Source organism: Colossoma macropomum, unplaced genomic scaffold (assembly GCF_904425465.1).
Source record: "Colossoma macropomum unplaced genomic scaffold, Colossoma_macropomum, whole genome shotgun sequence".
In the NCBI taxonomy this organism is placed as follows: domain Eukaryota; kingdom Metazoa; phylum Chordata; class Actinopteri; order Characiformes; family Serrasalmidae; genus Colossoma; species Colossoma macropomum.
The window spans coordinates 34,769,641-34,785,335 of NW_023494805.1; the positions used below are offsets into that span (position 1 = coordinate 34,769,641).

At 39.5% G+C, this 15,695-nt stretch overlaps 2 protein-coding genes across 2 annotated transcripts in view; both read right to left on the reverse strand.

The window, feature by feature from the left end:
- Window positions 1-2: 2 nt before the first annotated feature.
- tyms (thymidylate synthetase) lies at window positions 3-3,732 on the reverse strand. Its single transcript, XM_036596636.1, has 7 exons — window positions 3,437-3,732; window positions 2,685-2,758; window positions 1,892-2,066; window positions 1,415-1,516; window positions 1,100-1,275; window positions 287-358; window positions 3-199 (listed from the first exon to the last, which is right to left on the reverse strand). The coding sequence occupies exons 1-7, from the start codon at window positions 3,660-3,662 to the stop codon at window positions 62-64; spliced, it is 963 nt and encodes a 320-aa protein (XP_036452529.1). The 5' UTR covers window positions 3,663-3,732; the 3' UTR covers window positions 3-61.
- A 3,973-nt stretch (window positions 3,733-7,705) lies between these two features.
- LOC118826432 (clusterin-like protein 1) overlaps window positions 7,706-15,695 on the reverse strand; it is an 8,375-nt gene continuing 385 nt past the window's right edge. Inside the window, exons 2-10 of the mRNA XM_036597395.1 lie at window positions 15,224-15,382; window positions 13,772-13,920; window positions 12,125-12,295; window positions 11,533-12,046; window positions 10,522-10,650; window positions 10,045-10,256; window positions 9,195-9,388; window positions 8,756-8,789; window positions 7,706-7,791 (exon numbers count right to left, since the gene is read on the reverse strand). Of these exons, the coding sequence (XP_036453288.1) occupies window positions 7,783-7,791; window positions 8,756-8,789; window positions 9,195-9,388; window positions 10,045-10,256; window positions 10,522-10,650; window positions 11,533-12,046; window positions 12,125-12,295; window positions 13,772-13,920; window positions 15,224-15,332 (1,521 nt within the window). The 5' untranslated portion in view covers window positions 15,333-15,382 and the 3' untranslated portion in view covers window positions 7,706-7,782. The remainder of the gene's footprint in view (window positions 7,792-8,755; window positions 8,790-9,194; window positions 9,389-10,044; window positions 10,257-10,521; window positions 10,651-11,532; window positions 12,047-12,124; window positions 12,296-13,771; window positions 13,921-15,223; window positions 15,383-15,695) is intronic.

Consider the following 15,695-nt stretch of genomic DNA (forward strand, 5'->3'; position numbering starts at 1 on the left):
CACTAACACCTTACAGTGTTACAGGAGTCTATGTCTGTACAACTTTAGGAGGAAGTTGTGTTTAAACAGCCATTTGCATTTTGATTTGGGGATGGGGATCATAGCCACAAATCTCAAAATCCTCAGCTGTGAAATCATCAATGCATTCCACAGTGCGACGGATCTTCAGCTTGGGGAACGGGCGAGGCTCCCTCTGAAGCTATAGGGACAAAAGAAAAACATGAACATTAATGCACGTACTTGAACACAAATCCACACAAATTTATTTATATTATACACAACATACCTGCTCTTTCAGAGGCTCAATGTGATTGACGTAGATGTGGGCATCACCAAGAGTATGTACAAAATCACCAGGCTGTGCAGGAAGGGAGAAACACTAAATCAAATACAGACTTCCCCACAGTCTTATGATACAGAGTTGTTTTAGCTGCCATCATGACATGAATGAGCAATCAAACACTTGTTAAAGTAATAATAGACTCAAAAAGGAAAGATGTACTAATGAATTTCCAACGCACTCGATTTAATATCAAACATTACCATTGAGGCCTTCATTCTCACCAAAATAATGCAGAACCTCATTCACCACTAATGTGGAAGATGGCATTTGGACTGCCTATAAAAAGGCAGTACTACTGTATTTTCTACAACAGTTAGTTTTGACCTACTCCACCAAACCTGTATCTTTATGATGACCACCTGCCGAACCGTTACTTTCACAAAAAAAAAATCAATAAAAATAATAAATAACACTGGACTGGCAACCTGTTCTTTCATCAGGTTCAGAAGGATGGTGTGATGATTTGTAGGCTAAATTTCAAATGGATTTTACACTTTAGCCAACTTTTTTCCCAACATTGTTGCAACACACCACTTAGACTTTTTTTTTGGCATCGTGAATAACTTCACAACCGTACAACTGTGATGTAGTGATATTTACTGTTAAAAATCTGACAATTAATATTTTATGTGAAGCAGCACGTTGAACAAAACATTACATTAAAACAAATGATTTATGCTAGGATCTTTACCAAAGAATGGGAAAGGGCTTTGATATATACATGTATTTTGGAATAATGTTCATGTGTGGCATTACCTTGAGTCCTGTGATGTGGGCGATCATGTACGTAAGTAGGGCATAGCTGGCGATGTTGAAGGGCACACCCAGACCGATATCTCCTGAACGCTGGTATAACTGGCATGACAGTTCACCCTCACACACATAGAACTGGCACAGAGCATGGCACGGTGGAAGAGCCATCAGAGGCAAATCTAGAAAGGAGGAAGACTTAGTTCAACTATGTTCAATTTTGAAACGGAGGAGGCAACATGACAATATGCTTTCATTATAATGGCAAATTACATCACGAAAGGCTTTGGTGTGGTGCACTGCATGTATTTTCTCCAGTACCTTTAGGATTCCAAGCACACATAATGATCCTCCTGTCCTCTGGATTCGACTTGATTGTGTCAATTACTTTTTGCAGCTGGTCGACACCTTGTCCGGAGTAATCTATTAACAAGACAAGCTCATTAGTGCTCATGGGTTTCTGAACAGGACATTTCAAGTCTTGAAATCAATCAATAAAAAATTACATCTAAAGGCAATCACTTTGTTGCCTTAATTGTGGTTTTATATGTTTTGTTCTTTGTAGCAGGAGCTGTCATTAAAAACATATTAGACAACAGTGCTGCTGAACTAGGCAGATGGCTGACTCTTTTCCTTTCGTTAGATGAACGGATGGTGTCAGTTTAGATCTGAATCAGTGTAGTCAGGCTTTGTTTCCTCTGTCCAATAATATTCTACATCAACTGCAGTCATCCCATATGAGCATGCTTGTGTGCCTTTATTTATGCTGTAACTACATTTCTACAAATACCAGCTCACCTGTGTGCATGTCTTTATACTCAGTACCAAAGTGTCTCCACTGGAAACCATATACAGGGCCTAGATCTCCCTCCTCACGCTCAGTAAATCCACTCTTATCCAGGAAGTCCCGTGAGCCGTTCGCATCCCAGATCTTCACACCTTTCTTTGAAAGCTCTTTGGCGTTTGTTGAACCCTGCAAGATGGATAACCTGTTAGATAACTTCTCTCTTTTTATTACATTCCAAATTCTCATGCGATACCAGAGTAAGTAAGACTAAGTCATGTAAGCATTATTTCAACCATGTATTGTGAGTAAAACTTCATCTGAGGACAAATGGAGCATTTATCCTGCTTACTGTTATTTCAGGTTAATCAGTGAAGCACAGCAGCTGTGAATGCTGGTGAAAACCAACCTGATTGCACAGTGAAACAGCCCTGAAATTATATGCCTGCAAAGAAAACTAAAGTATAGAATTCAGTACCTAGTAGTGATTTTGCTGTATTGACAGACAGTGTAATCACTCCTCACTGCACAGTCATTCTATATGTAGAACCTTACCATTTTAGAGCCACAGCAAAATGTGTTATAACTCAGGATTTTGAGGCAAAATGCAAACTAGATACCTGCTGTTTCTTTCCTTTTCCTCTTTACTGTGGATTTACAAATTACCAGTAATTACTCCTACAAATTAGTAATAAACACAGCAGACATTCACACGTCACCACTGCAGCACATTTGAGCTGAGACACAGACTAGAAGCAATAACTTTATCGTGCGTGAACTGTTGCTTAACTTACAGTATTAGCTTACCTTTATGAACCACAGCAGCTCCTCCACAATGGCCTTCCAGAAAACCTTCTTGGTGGTGAGTAAAGGGAACTGATCTGAATGAATGAGGCGGAGCAACACAAGAACTGTTGGCGGGATTTCCATGGACACATGGCTCAGTCTCAAATGGCGCCTTGCTCCCCATATAGTGCACTGCGAGTTATTACATTTTAGCTTCTTCACACTCAAACTGTGCACTTTATGTTCAGTATGGATGAATCACAAATGACTCTTGTTCGACATATTATGCACTGTTTGGGTGCAGGTACCATTATTTTAAGACACTCATAATGCACTAGGTAGGAAGTAGGGAGCCTTTTGAGATTCAAGTCAAGAAGGAAGTTTACTAGCCTTACTAACGTTAGCAGATTTCACACAAATTCACATGAATGCAAGCGAAATAACCTTTCCGTTTCTGTTGCCTGGTACTTCAAGATTATCATGTGCAGTCAGTTAAAGAAACGTGCTCATATAAATCTTTGTAGGCTGAGCTAACTTCGTGAAATAAGCCATTAATCCAGCAGCAGGCGGCCTGAAAGCTGAAATGAAATGACTTAAGAAAGGACAGCCGCTAACGACAAACTCACCACAACCTGCATTTCCTATCAGAGTATGAGCTCGGGTGAAACGAGCCAGGCTGTGTTTCTGTCAGTGTCATGGTCACCGTCACTAAATACAAGACTGGCTGAACTGAAAACGTTAAGTGTGTGTCTGTGCATGTCTTTGTAACCCACCTCTCAGGCTGTATCTCGCCTGTAAGCCGAAGACAGAAATGACTCCTGTTCCTGTTCGGTCGCCTTTCTTCACTCCGTTCTGTAAAACGTACTGGATCTGGTTAAGGTACCCGCTCTCATCACAGAACAGAGAAAAGGGAGAAGCAGCTTTTTTCTCCTCGGCCCGCTGCTGCTGTCCTTCGCTGCTGCACGGACCAGTCACGTGTATCTCAGACGTAGCAGGCATTTTATCAGCAAGAGTTCAAATTATCCTTTTCAAAATTTCGTTGTTATGAGCCCTGAGCGTGTCTGCTGCTGCTGCTCCACTGCGCGCCAACTGATTCAATTTTGGCGCTATCCGGCCTTTTTTACAAGAGTGATTACTTCCAGTTTAAGCTTCTGCAGGGTAAAACACTTCCTCTCTCAACTACTGCAGAAGCGATGACAAAATGTTACAGTAGTGAACTAGGTTATAATGCTCAAACACTGAACTACAACAGCTATGTTTTAGTTTTTCTGTCGTGACAAACAGCGAGAATAAGAAGTGAACAGAAGCACTGATTTAACTTTAAACAGAGCTAAAATGCTGTGAGTATGGGAGGCAAAAAAGAAATTAAAATTAAAACGATAAAATGAAAATGCAAACCTCTTTTTGACATTTCTTTTTCCAAACATCTGCGCAAATATCCTGCCAAAATTGAAAATGAAATGAAATGCCTACATTTGCAATTTCATTTTTCACATGAGCACGAGCCATTTGTGACAAAAATAAAAATAAATGCAAAACAGCTATTTTTCATTTCATTTTAGTCGTTATTCTGGTTTTCATGGCCAAATCTAAAATGAAAAAGCTAATAGAGAAAAGAAAATCCGAGCTTCACTTTGGCTTTGGCTTTTCTCCATGAAATGCAGAATACGGGTCAAAACTAAAATCAAAATGCAGTGTTTACATTGTTATTTCTTTTTCACAGCAATCGGCTGCATATCTGACAAAATGAAAATGAAAATGAAAATGAAAAACTGATAAATCAACAGCAAAGTGACGGTTGGACATTTACTTTACATTTCCGGCTTTTCGATTTCGTTTTCAAACTGACCAACATGCAAATATATGTTAATTAGCACTGGGCGGGGCTACGGGGTACCTTTTGGGACATCCTCAGACCTCCGAGTCAGAACGGCGTCATTCCTCAAGCTAAACGACTTTGCGTCTCGAGAAAAACCATCGTGATGACTCAGATCTGGTGAAACTGAACGTCAGAAAAAAACTGGAAATGATGTACTGGCATTTATATCGAGATACATAATAGTTTTCTAAGTTATACGATCCACTGTGTGCTCGACCAGACCTGCGTTTGGTCTGATACCTTTTCTCTGAGGCCGTTTTTTCTGACGCTGTTTGTCAGATGTGCAGCCGATTGCTGTGAAAAAGAAAGAACAATGTAAACACTGCATTTTGGCCATGAAAAACCAGAATAAGGACTAAAATGAAATGAAAAATAGCTGTTTTGCATTTATTTTTATTTTTGTCACAAATGGCTCGTGCTCATGTGAAAAATGAAATTGCAAATGTAGGCATTTCATTTCATTTTGAATTTTGGCAGGATATTTGCGCAGATGTTTGGAAAAAAATGGCAAAAAGAGGTTTGCATTTTCATTTTATGGTTTTAATTTTAATTTCTTTTTTGGCTGGATTTGCCTCCCATATGTGAGTGCTAGCCTTGTTTTTGCTACAGTTCTGCTGCAGCTGCTCACAACCAGTCTCTGTGTCTTTGTACAACCTGCCAGCAATTTCTGTAATATTTATGTTTCAAAAGAAAATAACTTTTATATGTAGCATGAATTTGATGCACTCCATTTATATTAAGCTAGCTACGCTGGCTAGAAGGTATTGCTAACCAAACTAGACTGCCCGGCTAACATAAAGCAGCTTTCTGCTTTTACAAATGTCACCGCTTAAGTTAGCTAGGAGTCTCGTTTTTGGTTGAGCAGTGAAAGGTGGATGTTATCCGAAGTACTGCTTTAAAAATTGCCATGAAACTAAAAGAATGATGCTGTTTGGCAGATCGCTAACATAGCCAGCCAGCCAGCCTGCTTTAAAGTTTGCTGCTCATATGAAGCTGGAGTTCCTCAAACTGCTAGTGGTAAGCTAGCTAATTTGCGCCTGTAGCCTGCTAGCCTACCATAAGCTAAAACAGAGTTTAAACGAGGTCTGTCAAATAGACTTTACATGTAAAAGTTCAGGTTTGCGTTTATGTTACAGAAGTCGCTGGCATCCTGTAGCTAAATGTGTCACAGAACCTGCTCCACGTTAGCCAGCTGGTGCCAGCAGCTGATGAAAGCTAACGCTAGCTCCCTTGTTTGGGAATACAGCTACAGTTAGAAATGGCTTCTAGCGTAGCTAGGCTAGCTACATCTAAACAACGTCTACCAAATTCATGCTACAGATAAAAGTTCTTTCTTTTCAAAACAGAAGTATTACAGAAATCACTGGCATGTTGTACAAAGACAGAGAGACTGCAAATGTATGAGCAGCTACAGCTGCAGTAAGCATGGCTACCGCAAATTGACCGCAAATAAGTTAAAAACTGTCAAAATGTCCCTCAATTTTACTGCACATATATATATATATATATATATATACACACACGCAGTCCTGCTGGTGACATCCCATATAAATAAAGATAATGTGTGCATTATCCAGGATGTCACCAGCGGGGCCGCGTACATATATACCCTGTTCTTTAATGGACCCCCTTGGGACCCCATAGGGCCACCACAGAGCAGGTATTATTTGGGTGGTGGATCATTCTCAGCACTGCAGTGACCCTGATTGGTTAATGTGTGTTGCTTTGGTAGGAGTGGATCAGACACAGCAGTGCTGCTGGGGTTTTAAACGCTGTGTCCACTCACTGTCCACTCTATTAGACACACCTACCTTGTTGGTCCACCTTGTAGATGTAAAGTCAGATAGAGTAGCTCATCTGTTGCTGCACAGTTTGTTCTCCTAGTGGCTCTGTATCCCAGTCTTGGTGACACCCCTGGACTGCACATTTTGTGTTTTCCTTAAAACCGCTCGTTCAACTCATCAGTTGATCATTAAGTGCTTTCTGTGGTAGCTTAAGTGCACTTAAGAGCATGGAAGTTGAAAATGCAGGGCATGGGATCATATACATACCAGTGCTAACAACACAGCATAGAAAAGAGTGTTTTTCATCTTCAAACACACTGAATCCAATTCCTGAAGGCCTTAGGGATGAATGGATAAGTCAAATCAAGTGTGTTAAAGGAGTCAAGGGAGGGAGGCTCTCTGAGGGTGGCTCTTAAGCTAACTCAGCATTTTCACTTCAGTGGTAGGTGGGTGTGGTAGGAGGGGGTGGTGAAACAATATTATTGGTTAAAATTATTTTTCCTGCTCACTGGTGCACAGTGACATAATCAAAACTCAGAAAGATGTTTTAGAGGTGAGGAAAGTCACTACAAATACAGGAAAGCAAGAATGTTGTCTTTTGAATTATATCATATGGTGAATTATTATGAGTAGGGACATGAGCTAACATAGTAAAAAAGGGTAAATTGTGTCCAAGAAGGGATGTACCTGATCAGTAACAACACTCAAATAGGCCGTGGTGTTCAAGTGATGACTGGTTGTTATTAATGGGCGCAAATTGGGCCAAGAAAACATTCCCCACACCATTACACCACCTCCACCAGCCTGGACTGTTGATACAAGGCAGGTTTTGGTGAGCCTGTGCCCACTACAACCTCGGCTTTTTGTTCTGGGCTGACAGAAGTGGAACCCTATTTCAACTGTTGTAGCTCAAAGTTCAACATGTTTAGCACAGTGGTACAGAGTGGTTATCTGAGTTACTGTAACATTTTCTGTCAGCTCAAACCTGGCCATTCTCCATTGACCTCTCTCTTCACCAAGGCGAACGTTCTCGTCTGCACAACTGCCACACAACTGGCTGATTAGATGATTGCATGAATTAGTAGGTGTACAAGTGTTCCTAATAAACTGCTTGATGAATGTACATTAAAAGCACCTAAGGACAGCCAAAGACAATCTGTTTGACATTTTTTATTTACTAAATTGTGAAATGATGACATTTGAAATGATGAACACAAGCTGTGAGCTTTAGGTTAGTATAGATTACTGCAAATATTTTTGTGCGCTAATATAAAGAGGTCACAGCGAACAAGCCAATCTACTTTGACTTGTATAAACAGTGTTTCAGTCAGTACAGTTTTGTTTCTTTTTATCTGGCTAAAACTGCAGCTGATGAATATGTCCTTTGCATGAAGGTGATCCAACCTGAAGTTCCTTCTGGCCACAGCAGCAGCACATTTCATCTTTGCTTCATGCATCAGCCATCCTGCAAACATTTATAAATAGACCCTGAAAATAGGCTATAAAAAAGTCATTTTATACTAAGTTATATTAACAGGACTCTGGGGCAGTGCACAGGATAAACTGCCAATTAAGAATGCACTCTTAAGGTATATGCATAATGCAATTACGTTTAGTCATTTGTGGCGATATTCAACATTTTTTTTCCAAAAACAAAAAAATGCTTTCCTGTTTTCAGCGTCTTAAAAAGATGAACACCTGGATCAAACTTGGTCAGGTGTAATTACCCTCAACAGCTCTTTTACTACCCAAAGCCTAGTCAACAATGCCCACTATATTCCTCCCAAACCACCTCATTTGACTGTCAAATTGATTTCCATGAAAGTTCAATTAGACTATGTATAAAGTGGGCATAATTTGACAAACGCTGATTCAAAAGCCCACAGCAACATGCAGATTCACTTAAGAACAGTTGTCATAGCTTACGTGAGCAGCAGTTGGTACTAACTTTGGGATTCACTAACTTTTTCTGAAAGGAAATGCAATTTCACGTAATTTCAATGAGTCCCTGTAAACCTTACAGTGAAAATAACTGGAAAAATTAAAATCATCTTAAATTCCAGATTTATATAATATGATTGGTATTTAAAAACAACAGAGAAGCTCATTACAGGGCAGCTTATCTAATGTCCCATTGGCTTATGTCAGATGTATCAACTAGTGATCGAGATAAGCACAAAAGCTAGCAAGCAAAGCTAGAACTAATTTATGGATTTTTTCTAGTTTGACTTAATTAGAAGAGGAATAACATCAAGTTAAATTTTAATTGCAGGATAATTAGAATTGAAAGTAGTCAGTAATTCTCTTTTTTTAAACATTGGTGTACAGTGTAACTCAGACCTCTCTCTGTTGTGGGGATGCAATGCAGGAGTTACATTCTAGTCAGTCAGCTAAAGTATCTAAGAGTTAGTTAGCAATATGCCACTTACATGTGAAGTGGGATGAGCAAGGCCACCCTGACACCTGCAAAATAAAGCAGAATTCTCATTTACGTAAGAAACCTGGATTTAATTCACAGCCATTCTGAACAAAGGAATTTCTCAATTAACCGTAATAGACACAGATGCAATCTCATATGAAGTAACTGAGCACTGATCACTTTAGATTCTCTGTAAGTGTTGGCATTTGGCAAAATATAGGAGTGTAATGTAATATAGGAGTGTAATATAATATAGGAGGGTAATTCAGATATATGCATATACTTTGTAGGTTTACCGTATGGCTCTTCATTTAAATAACGACTTCAATTCCAATTTTGTCTTTCTGCTCTACAAAATGATGTTACAATAACAATACCAATACCATAACAGTCAAGTCAGAGTGCCATGATGGACGTCCTCATATAAAACCACACAAATGCGTACTTACGAGTAAAGTGCGTTTGCCAGAGTGTTCTGGTATGCAAGCAGGGCCTCCTTAGCGATGTACTGAATAAAAGCCGGGTCAGAAAGCTCCAGCTCAACAGGGACAGAGAGAGAGAGGACAGGACTGTCTAGAACCGACACCTCCACAACTGTATCTGTCCTGGTGCCTCCAACTAGACCTGAGCTACCTGGAACAAGCTGAGATCAAGAAGAGAAAAGAAACTGGAGTATTAACTTCATCAGAAAAAAAATCTCATTTAGCAGTAGCATTATTATAATTACCACACACCCAAAATGCACTGAATTTACTTTGAATTTAATTTAAATGTGTACATCATTTCCAGATGAATTAAATATTTACATCAACACAATTATTGTCAAAATTACTATATTTTGTAGACTTTAAACCTCATGCATCATTCTATAGTCAGCATCATGGAATTCCGGGTCTGATCTGCATTTCTCTATGAAAAAAATTATTTTTATTTCCAAAAATCGCCACCATCACACCCTGAGTTTCTGAAAGGTTCCAAACCAAATATGTTTCGTCCTCTGTACATTTTTCCTCTGCATGTCACTGGATCCTCTGAATTACAAAGTAGTTAAGAAGCCAAAATCTGAACTTTGCTGCATCCATGCTAATAGCAAGCTATGCACCCCTACACCAGCTAATCCAAATGTACTCTACATCTGCCAAAGCAACAAAATGTGCACATATCTTAATCATGTGTATTCAGTGTATTACTTTTCTTACAGCAGCCATAGTATTTGGTGTTCCTTGCGTTTAAGGGAGCAACGCTTCAATAATGTAGAGGGTGACTTTCACAATGATGACCACACTGGCGTGTATGTACCTTGACCAGACTGAAGACGTGTGGGGGAGCGGTGCCATTACTGATGTGAGTGACCCATGCGTGTTTGCGTGTCACGTTCTCAGCCCAGCGAAGTGTGTGTTCCGTGTGCGTTCGCAGCACCTGCAGCACCTCCTCATACTGACTCCGGGATGCATTCAAGAGGAGAGAGATTTCACTTAGCTCTGAGTAATGCTCAGGTACTTCAGGACACTCTAAAAAAAATACACACACACACACACACACACACACACCTTTATGTAAAAGAAAGACACACAAATATGCAACAAAGCCTGAGCCAAGACACTTTAAGTGCTGCAAAATGTTCACAAGGTGTAACAACCTGTGGTATTCATTCTTACTTCACTGAAAAGGAACAGGGTATGCCTAAACTTTTGACCAGCAGTGTATACAAACAGAAAACTAAAGAACATGATATTCTGGAAGAAGAACATGCATTGAGAAGATGTGTGCGTATACCTGTGAGCAGGGCCTGATGGCAGTTGTCACACTCGCTCTGTTTTTCTCTGCACTGTGACACTCGACTGCGCAGGTGTCTGCACAGCTGACCACCTGGAGACGACATCCAGCCTGGCAACCAGTCTGATGCTGAAAAGTGAACATTGGTGTATTGAAGTCTTGTGGGTTGAATTAAAATCTACAATTGTCTGAATGTGTTGCGAATGCAGTTTTTACTGTCAAACCTATTTCAGAGGAAAACAAGAGGAAAAAGCAGATCAGTAATGTCTTTGGTCATGTTTCAAATGAAGAGATGACTCAACTCTGTCCACTCAGTTCTATCCACAACTGTCCACTAGCTCAACTCCTTCAAACTCACGAGAGAAAATGCATTCTTACCCAACCCACCAAGAATACAGAACTAGCCACAGTAGTGATTAGAGCAGACCTACCTCAGGTTTTCTGTTTCTATCGAGCACCCATGAAATCCAGCCTGGAGTTTAAAGAAGTTTAAAACCTCTTTAAAATCGTCTGGCTCTAAGTGTTTTGAAATTTAGAACTTTTTTACTTCTTTCATGGTCCTTCAGTGGTTTGAGAAGAAGACTGTTTTTTTCTTCCTGCATAAGTTGGCATATTGACTTAACTGGAGAAAAAAAGGTTAATTCCACAAAAAAACACAGATCCTTACTAGAGTTGCAATGCTAATTGACTGGCAGTAGATTAGGGGGCATGGTGCAGTGCTGATATAGCCATACCTACACCAACTGAAACAGTGCAAGGATCTCTGAGAGATGTAGGAATTTAGGTTTACAGGTTATGGAATAACAGTCCAATATCTCTTAAACAATATTGCAAAATGTCATGATTTTTGTTCTGAATGTTTATTTTGAATGCTTGAAAACTGAGCTAAGACAACTTGAGAGCATGATTTACCACTTTAATAAACACACTTGCAGAAGAATATCAAATCATCTATTATCATGAACAATCTAATTTTTATTCCAAGAGTTAATAATGGGGCATAGCACTAACCTTTCTGAGTCGCTCCCTCTGGTTCACTGCCCTCAAACGATTGGGTAAGAGCAGAGCTGACCTCATGCAGAACACTTCGTCCCATCTCCATAAACGAGTCAAAGGCTCCACGCAAACTTCCACTCAGAGCAAAACCTCCTGTCTGAAGGTGCTCACTGGGTAAAGAGGGCTCAGGCTGGATATCTTCAGTAAAGGTAGAAAGGAAGGCTGACCCAAGCTCCCGCCGCATGCCAGAGACTAAAGCTGAGCTATGTGAGTACAGAGAGGCCACTTTAGTCCCTATGCGACTGAATGTATTCTTGATCCAGACCAGGTCCTTGTCCATGTTAGGTGGTGGGGAGACTTTCAGGAGCTGTTCATAGTCCCTTCCTTGGTTTTGATATTCTGGAGTATTCTGATCCATTGGCATCTGGGTCTGGTTTTGGATCTCAAGCTGACTGTCTGGACTCTGGTTGAAGAGCTGGTCTTGGTCCTCATCCAGCTTGGAAGCCATTCTGCGGACAAATTCTTCAACCTAAACATTGGAAAAGATATAATTTAGAGCCACTGAAAGAGAAGAGAAGCAAGAAGACAAGCTTACACAGACACAAACCTGGAGAGAGAAGGAGGAGGAGCTCCGCCGGCAGGTAGAGGTGTAGAAGGACCCACATCTGGCTTGCAAACATGGCCGACACTTCTCCCACATTGGCCTCAGCCTGTCCCGACACTGCTGCTCGGCCATCTGCAGCTTCTGCTCAGCCTCCTGGGCCAGCTGCTCTGCCCCCTTATGAAAGGAAATTAGCGTTTTGTGTGCATGTGTGCATGCAGTATATACTGTGCACCATAAGTATAGACACAAGCAGTGATCTTTTTTAAGGTTAAAAAAAATGACATTGTAAAAATGTAAATTTGTGTCTACTAGCACCTTTTGGAAAATGTTTCAATTTTCAGTACGTTTTCCATGAAGTCAACAAACAATTGCTTAATTTCTTTAAAGAAAATTAAGCAAATGCTGCCACACATTCGTTTTCTCACAATGGCTTTGATACATGTGACAGATCTACCAAAACATGGACATTTGAAGCTTGTAAGACAACAAAGCAACACATACTTTTCTGTGTATTTTGCAGTTTCGCAGTGAATAACAATTATTTCCATTCAAAGCCTAACACTGAAAATCAATGGGGAATTCCAATTTCTGCATATTTAAATTGTTTCCCTGTAAACAAAGTCACTCAGAGTGGTTTGATGTGAAATGATCCATTCTAGAGAAACTTACACAGTTAGAACTGGTGACAGTGTTGGCGACAGGAACACATTTATGGTGGAATTGTATATGTAAGACAAAGTATTCCCCCAAAATTTTTATATTTTTTTAACAGATTAACTATCAACATTACATATAAAAAGTCAGAAGATATGTCTAGATTTACTGATAGTTTTGGACAGTAAATAAAATAGTCTTTGTGACACCTTTTTCCTATCACCACCACTGTAAAGAAATCAGTAAGTTTCTCTAGAACGGAGCATTTCACATCAAAACACTGACTTCACATCTTAACGATTTCATTTAGAATTCCCCTTTAGCTGAGGAGCGTGCTAGCCTATTAGTTGTCTGGCAGGTTGAGTAGTCAGGAAAATAAGTTTAAACAAAGCTGAGTTTTTAAGAAGGGTATTTTTAGTACTGTGAGGTCATATACATGCTGATGCCTGGTAGCGTCTATCAATAATCCTGTGATCCATGCCAGCAACTTACAGCACATTAATACTCAATTCAGTTGTTATAAAGCGGGCATAGGTGTGCTTAAGCTAGTATTGTTCCACAGCTTTGAATAAAGCTCAGACAATCAGATGCTGGGACCAGAACTACAGCTGTATGCAAAAGTCTGGGCACCCTAAGTGACAATAAGTTACACATCCTCTACAGAGAACACACTTCTGCACATTTAAATGCACAGTTACTGTTTATTTGGTTAATTTAACATAAAAAAAAATGTAGTCTGTACAAAAGTTACGGCACATTTTTATGTTTTATGTTTTTTGTTTTTTTACCCAATATGTTAAACTCAGTGAATAAACAGAAATTGTGCAGAAATATATATTTAGGTTTGTTCATGTAGAGGATGTGTTAGCTTTCTTTCACTTCACATAACACAAATTTTGATTTGGTGTTCAAATTTGTGTCTCTTTTATTAACAACATTTTCTCGTTTATTTCAACAAAATTAGAGTGGCATCCAGCCTTTTGCTAAGAGGGTTACCCTCTTCTTGTCGAAACTTTGCTTGAGGGTCTTAAGGAGTTGTTGGTGCCTTTCGTCTGTTTTGTCCATTGTTTCTTTCATCTGTTTAACCCCAAGCAGCGCCCTCTTCATCTCCTCATCCATATAGCGCTCTCCCTCTGCAGACAACACTGTAACAAAGACACATACACAAGGGAGATAACATTTCTACATACTGAAAAGGGTTTTCAAAAGGATCTCCATTTTTGTTGTTTTTCAGTTTTTTACATAATGTGAAAATGCCTGTTGCTCTTTATATTGTATATAAATTTCATGATGAATGGACCAAAGGAAACAGCCTGTGTGAGCTGAACAAAGTTCTGTGGCGGCTGTAGCAACTTCTTTACTCGTGTCTGCGTTATTCAGAGAAGAAAAGGAAACTTCCACAGGACTCCTTGTGCGAATAAACAAAAACGGTTGTTTATTCCAGACTGTACATGTGATGAAAATAAATTAAAACAAAACTTTCAAACCATGGTTAGGTTGTTCCAAATATAAGATGCAACACAAACCGTAACGCTAAACATGGTAAGAAAACTGTGTTGCTACCAGTATCCTACTGCCGCTCACTCCCAACTTCCTCAAACATCTCCAGACCCAGCACCCTAGCTGCTGAGCTCTATTTTCTGAACATAAACAAATGGTGCCTGAAGACATTTGTATCTACATAATCAGTACAAATATCACTTCTGGCATCTTAATACTATGTTAAGCAGCAGTATATGCATATATAAACTTCTTACAAAAAAGTGTTTACCAATTACCAATTTGGAGATAGGAGGTGTTGTTCCGACAGTAGCGATATGTAAGTGTATATATACATATATATAAATTTCAAACATCCTTTTGAAAACTCTTTTGTTTCTTTCGGTTTACTTTTTTTTTGGCAAGAATTGAGTTCATTTAATATATTTTATAAATGTGGAATGATGTACACATTTAAAGTCAGTGCACCCTTTCTTTTAGTGTAGCAGGCCTGGGCAATATGACAGTATGTATTGTTATTATGATAAATTACGTTACAATATTCCTATTATGAATATCGTCAGTTAAAACACTTCCCAATTGCATGTTTGCTTATAAAGAGAGCATCATCAGTCCTGCCTAATTAGATTAAGTTTAGCACAGTGTGTGAAACGTTGAATACAAATCACTGGATCCACAGATTGTGATGGTGTTTTGAAACATGGCATTGTTTAGTCTGTTTCAACTTTTCAGATCTCAGAAAAAACAAATATTGTCACCAATCATGTATCAATATATTACATTTTGCCATATCGCCAAGCTCTGTTTTCTAGGTTTTTGCTGGTTCTTTGGGATGCAAAACTTGCAGTAACAGAGCGGAAGAGATTTTATCCGTTTGTGGTTCAAATGTGGTTGCAGTAAAATGTGAATGTAGGAAGGGGATTGTAAGTCAATGTAAACATATCCTACACTTCAGTTGGCTTTCATCCAGGTATCTGAGAGGCTGTGGGGCGCCAAAAATGGCAGGAAGACAGGAGAGAAGGAGAGAGAGACACAGCTGCGTCTTCATCATCGTCATATTCTTTAAGCACCGCTGGAGCAGATGAAGCACGTGGAGAGGAGAAAGAGCTAAATTAAGACACAAGAAAGTAATACTCTCAACGTGGATCAGCTAAGGTTGAGAATTATACATGCTTATACAGCGTATGATATGCCCCCAAAAGAAATAGTTGCAATATGCAACCACATGCAATACATTTAGCTAACAGACTGGGGGCAGTAAAGCTCAAATACTTCACCTCAACATATGTGTTGATTGAGCCACTGCATGAGTAGACCTATAAGCCATCTGAGCACACTTTATGAACGTATTAAGGCCATGAGGGCTTAAACATTTTGAAAAGATTAATTTAGTACCATGGAACACATTTTGATACAGTTG

Bases quoted from the DNA above. Each gene is read 5' to 3' on its own strand.
- tyms (XM_036596636.1), bottom strand. From the start codon at position 3,662: ATGCCTGCTACGTCTGAGATACACGTGACTGGTCCGTGCAGCAGCGAA. The intron at 359-1,099 runs GTAATGCCACAC...CTTCCTGCACAG, and splicing joins CCCACATCACAGGACTCAAG to CCTGGTGATTTTGTACATAC. The intron at 200-286 runs GTATGTTGTGTA...TTGTCCCTATAG, and splicing joins TTGAGCCTCTGAAAGAGCAG to CTTCAGAGGGAGCCTCGCCC.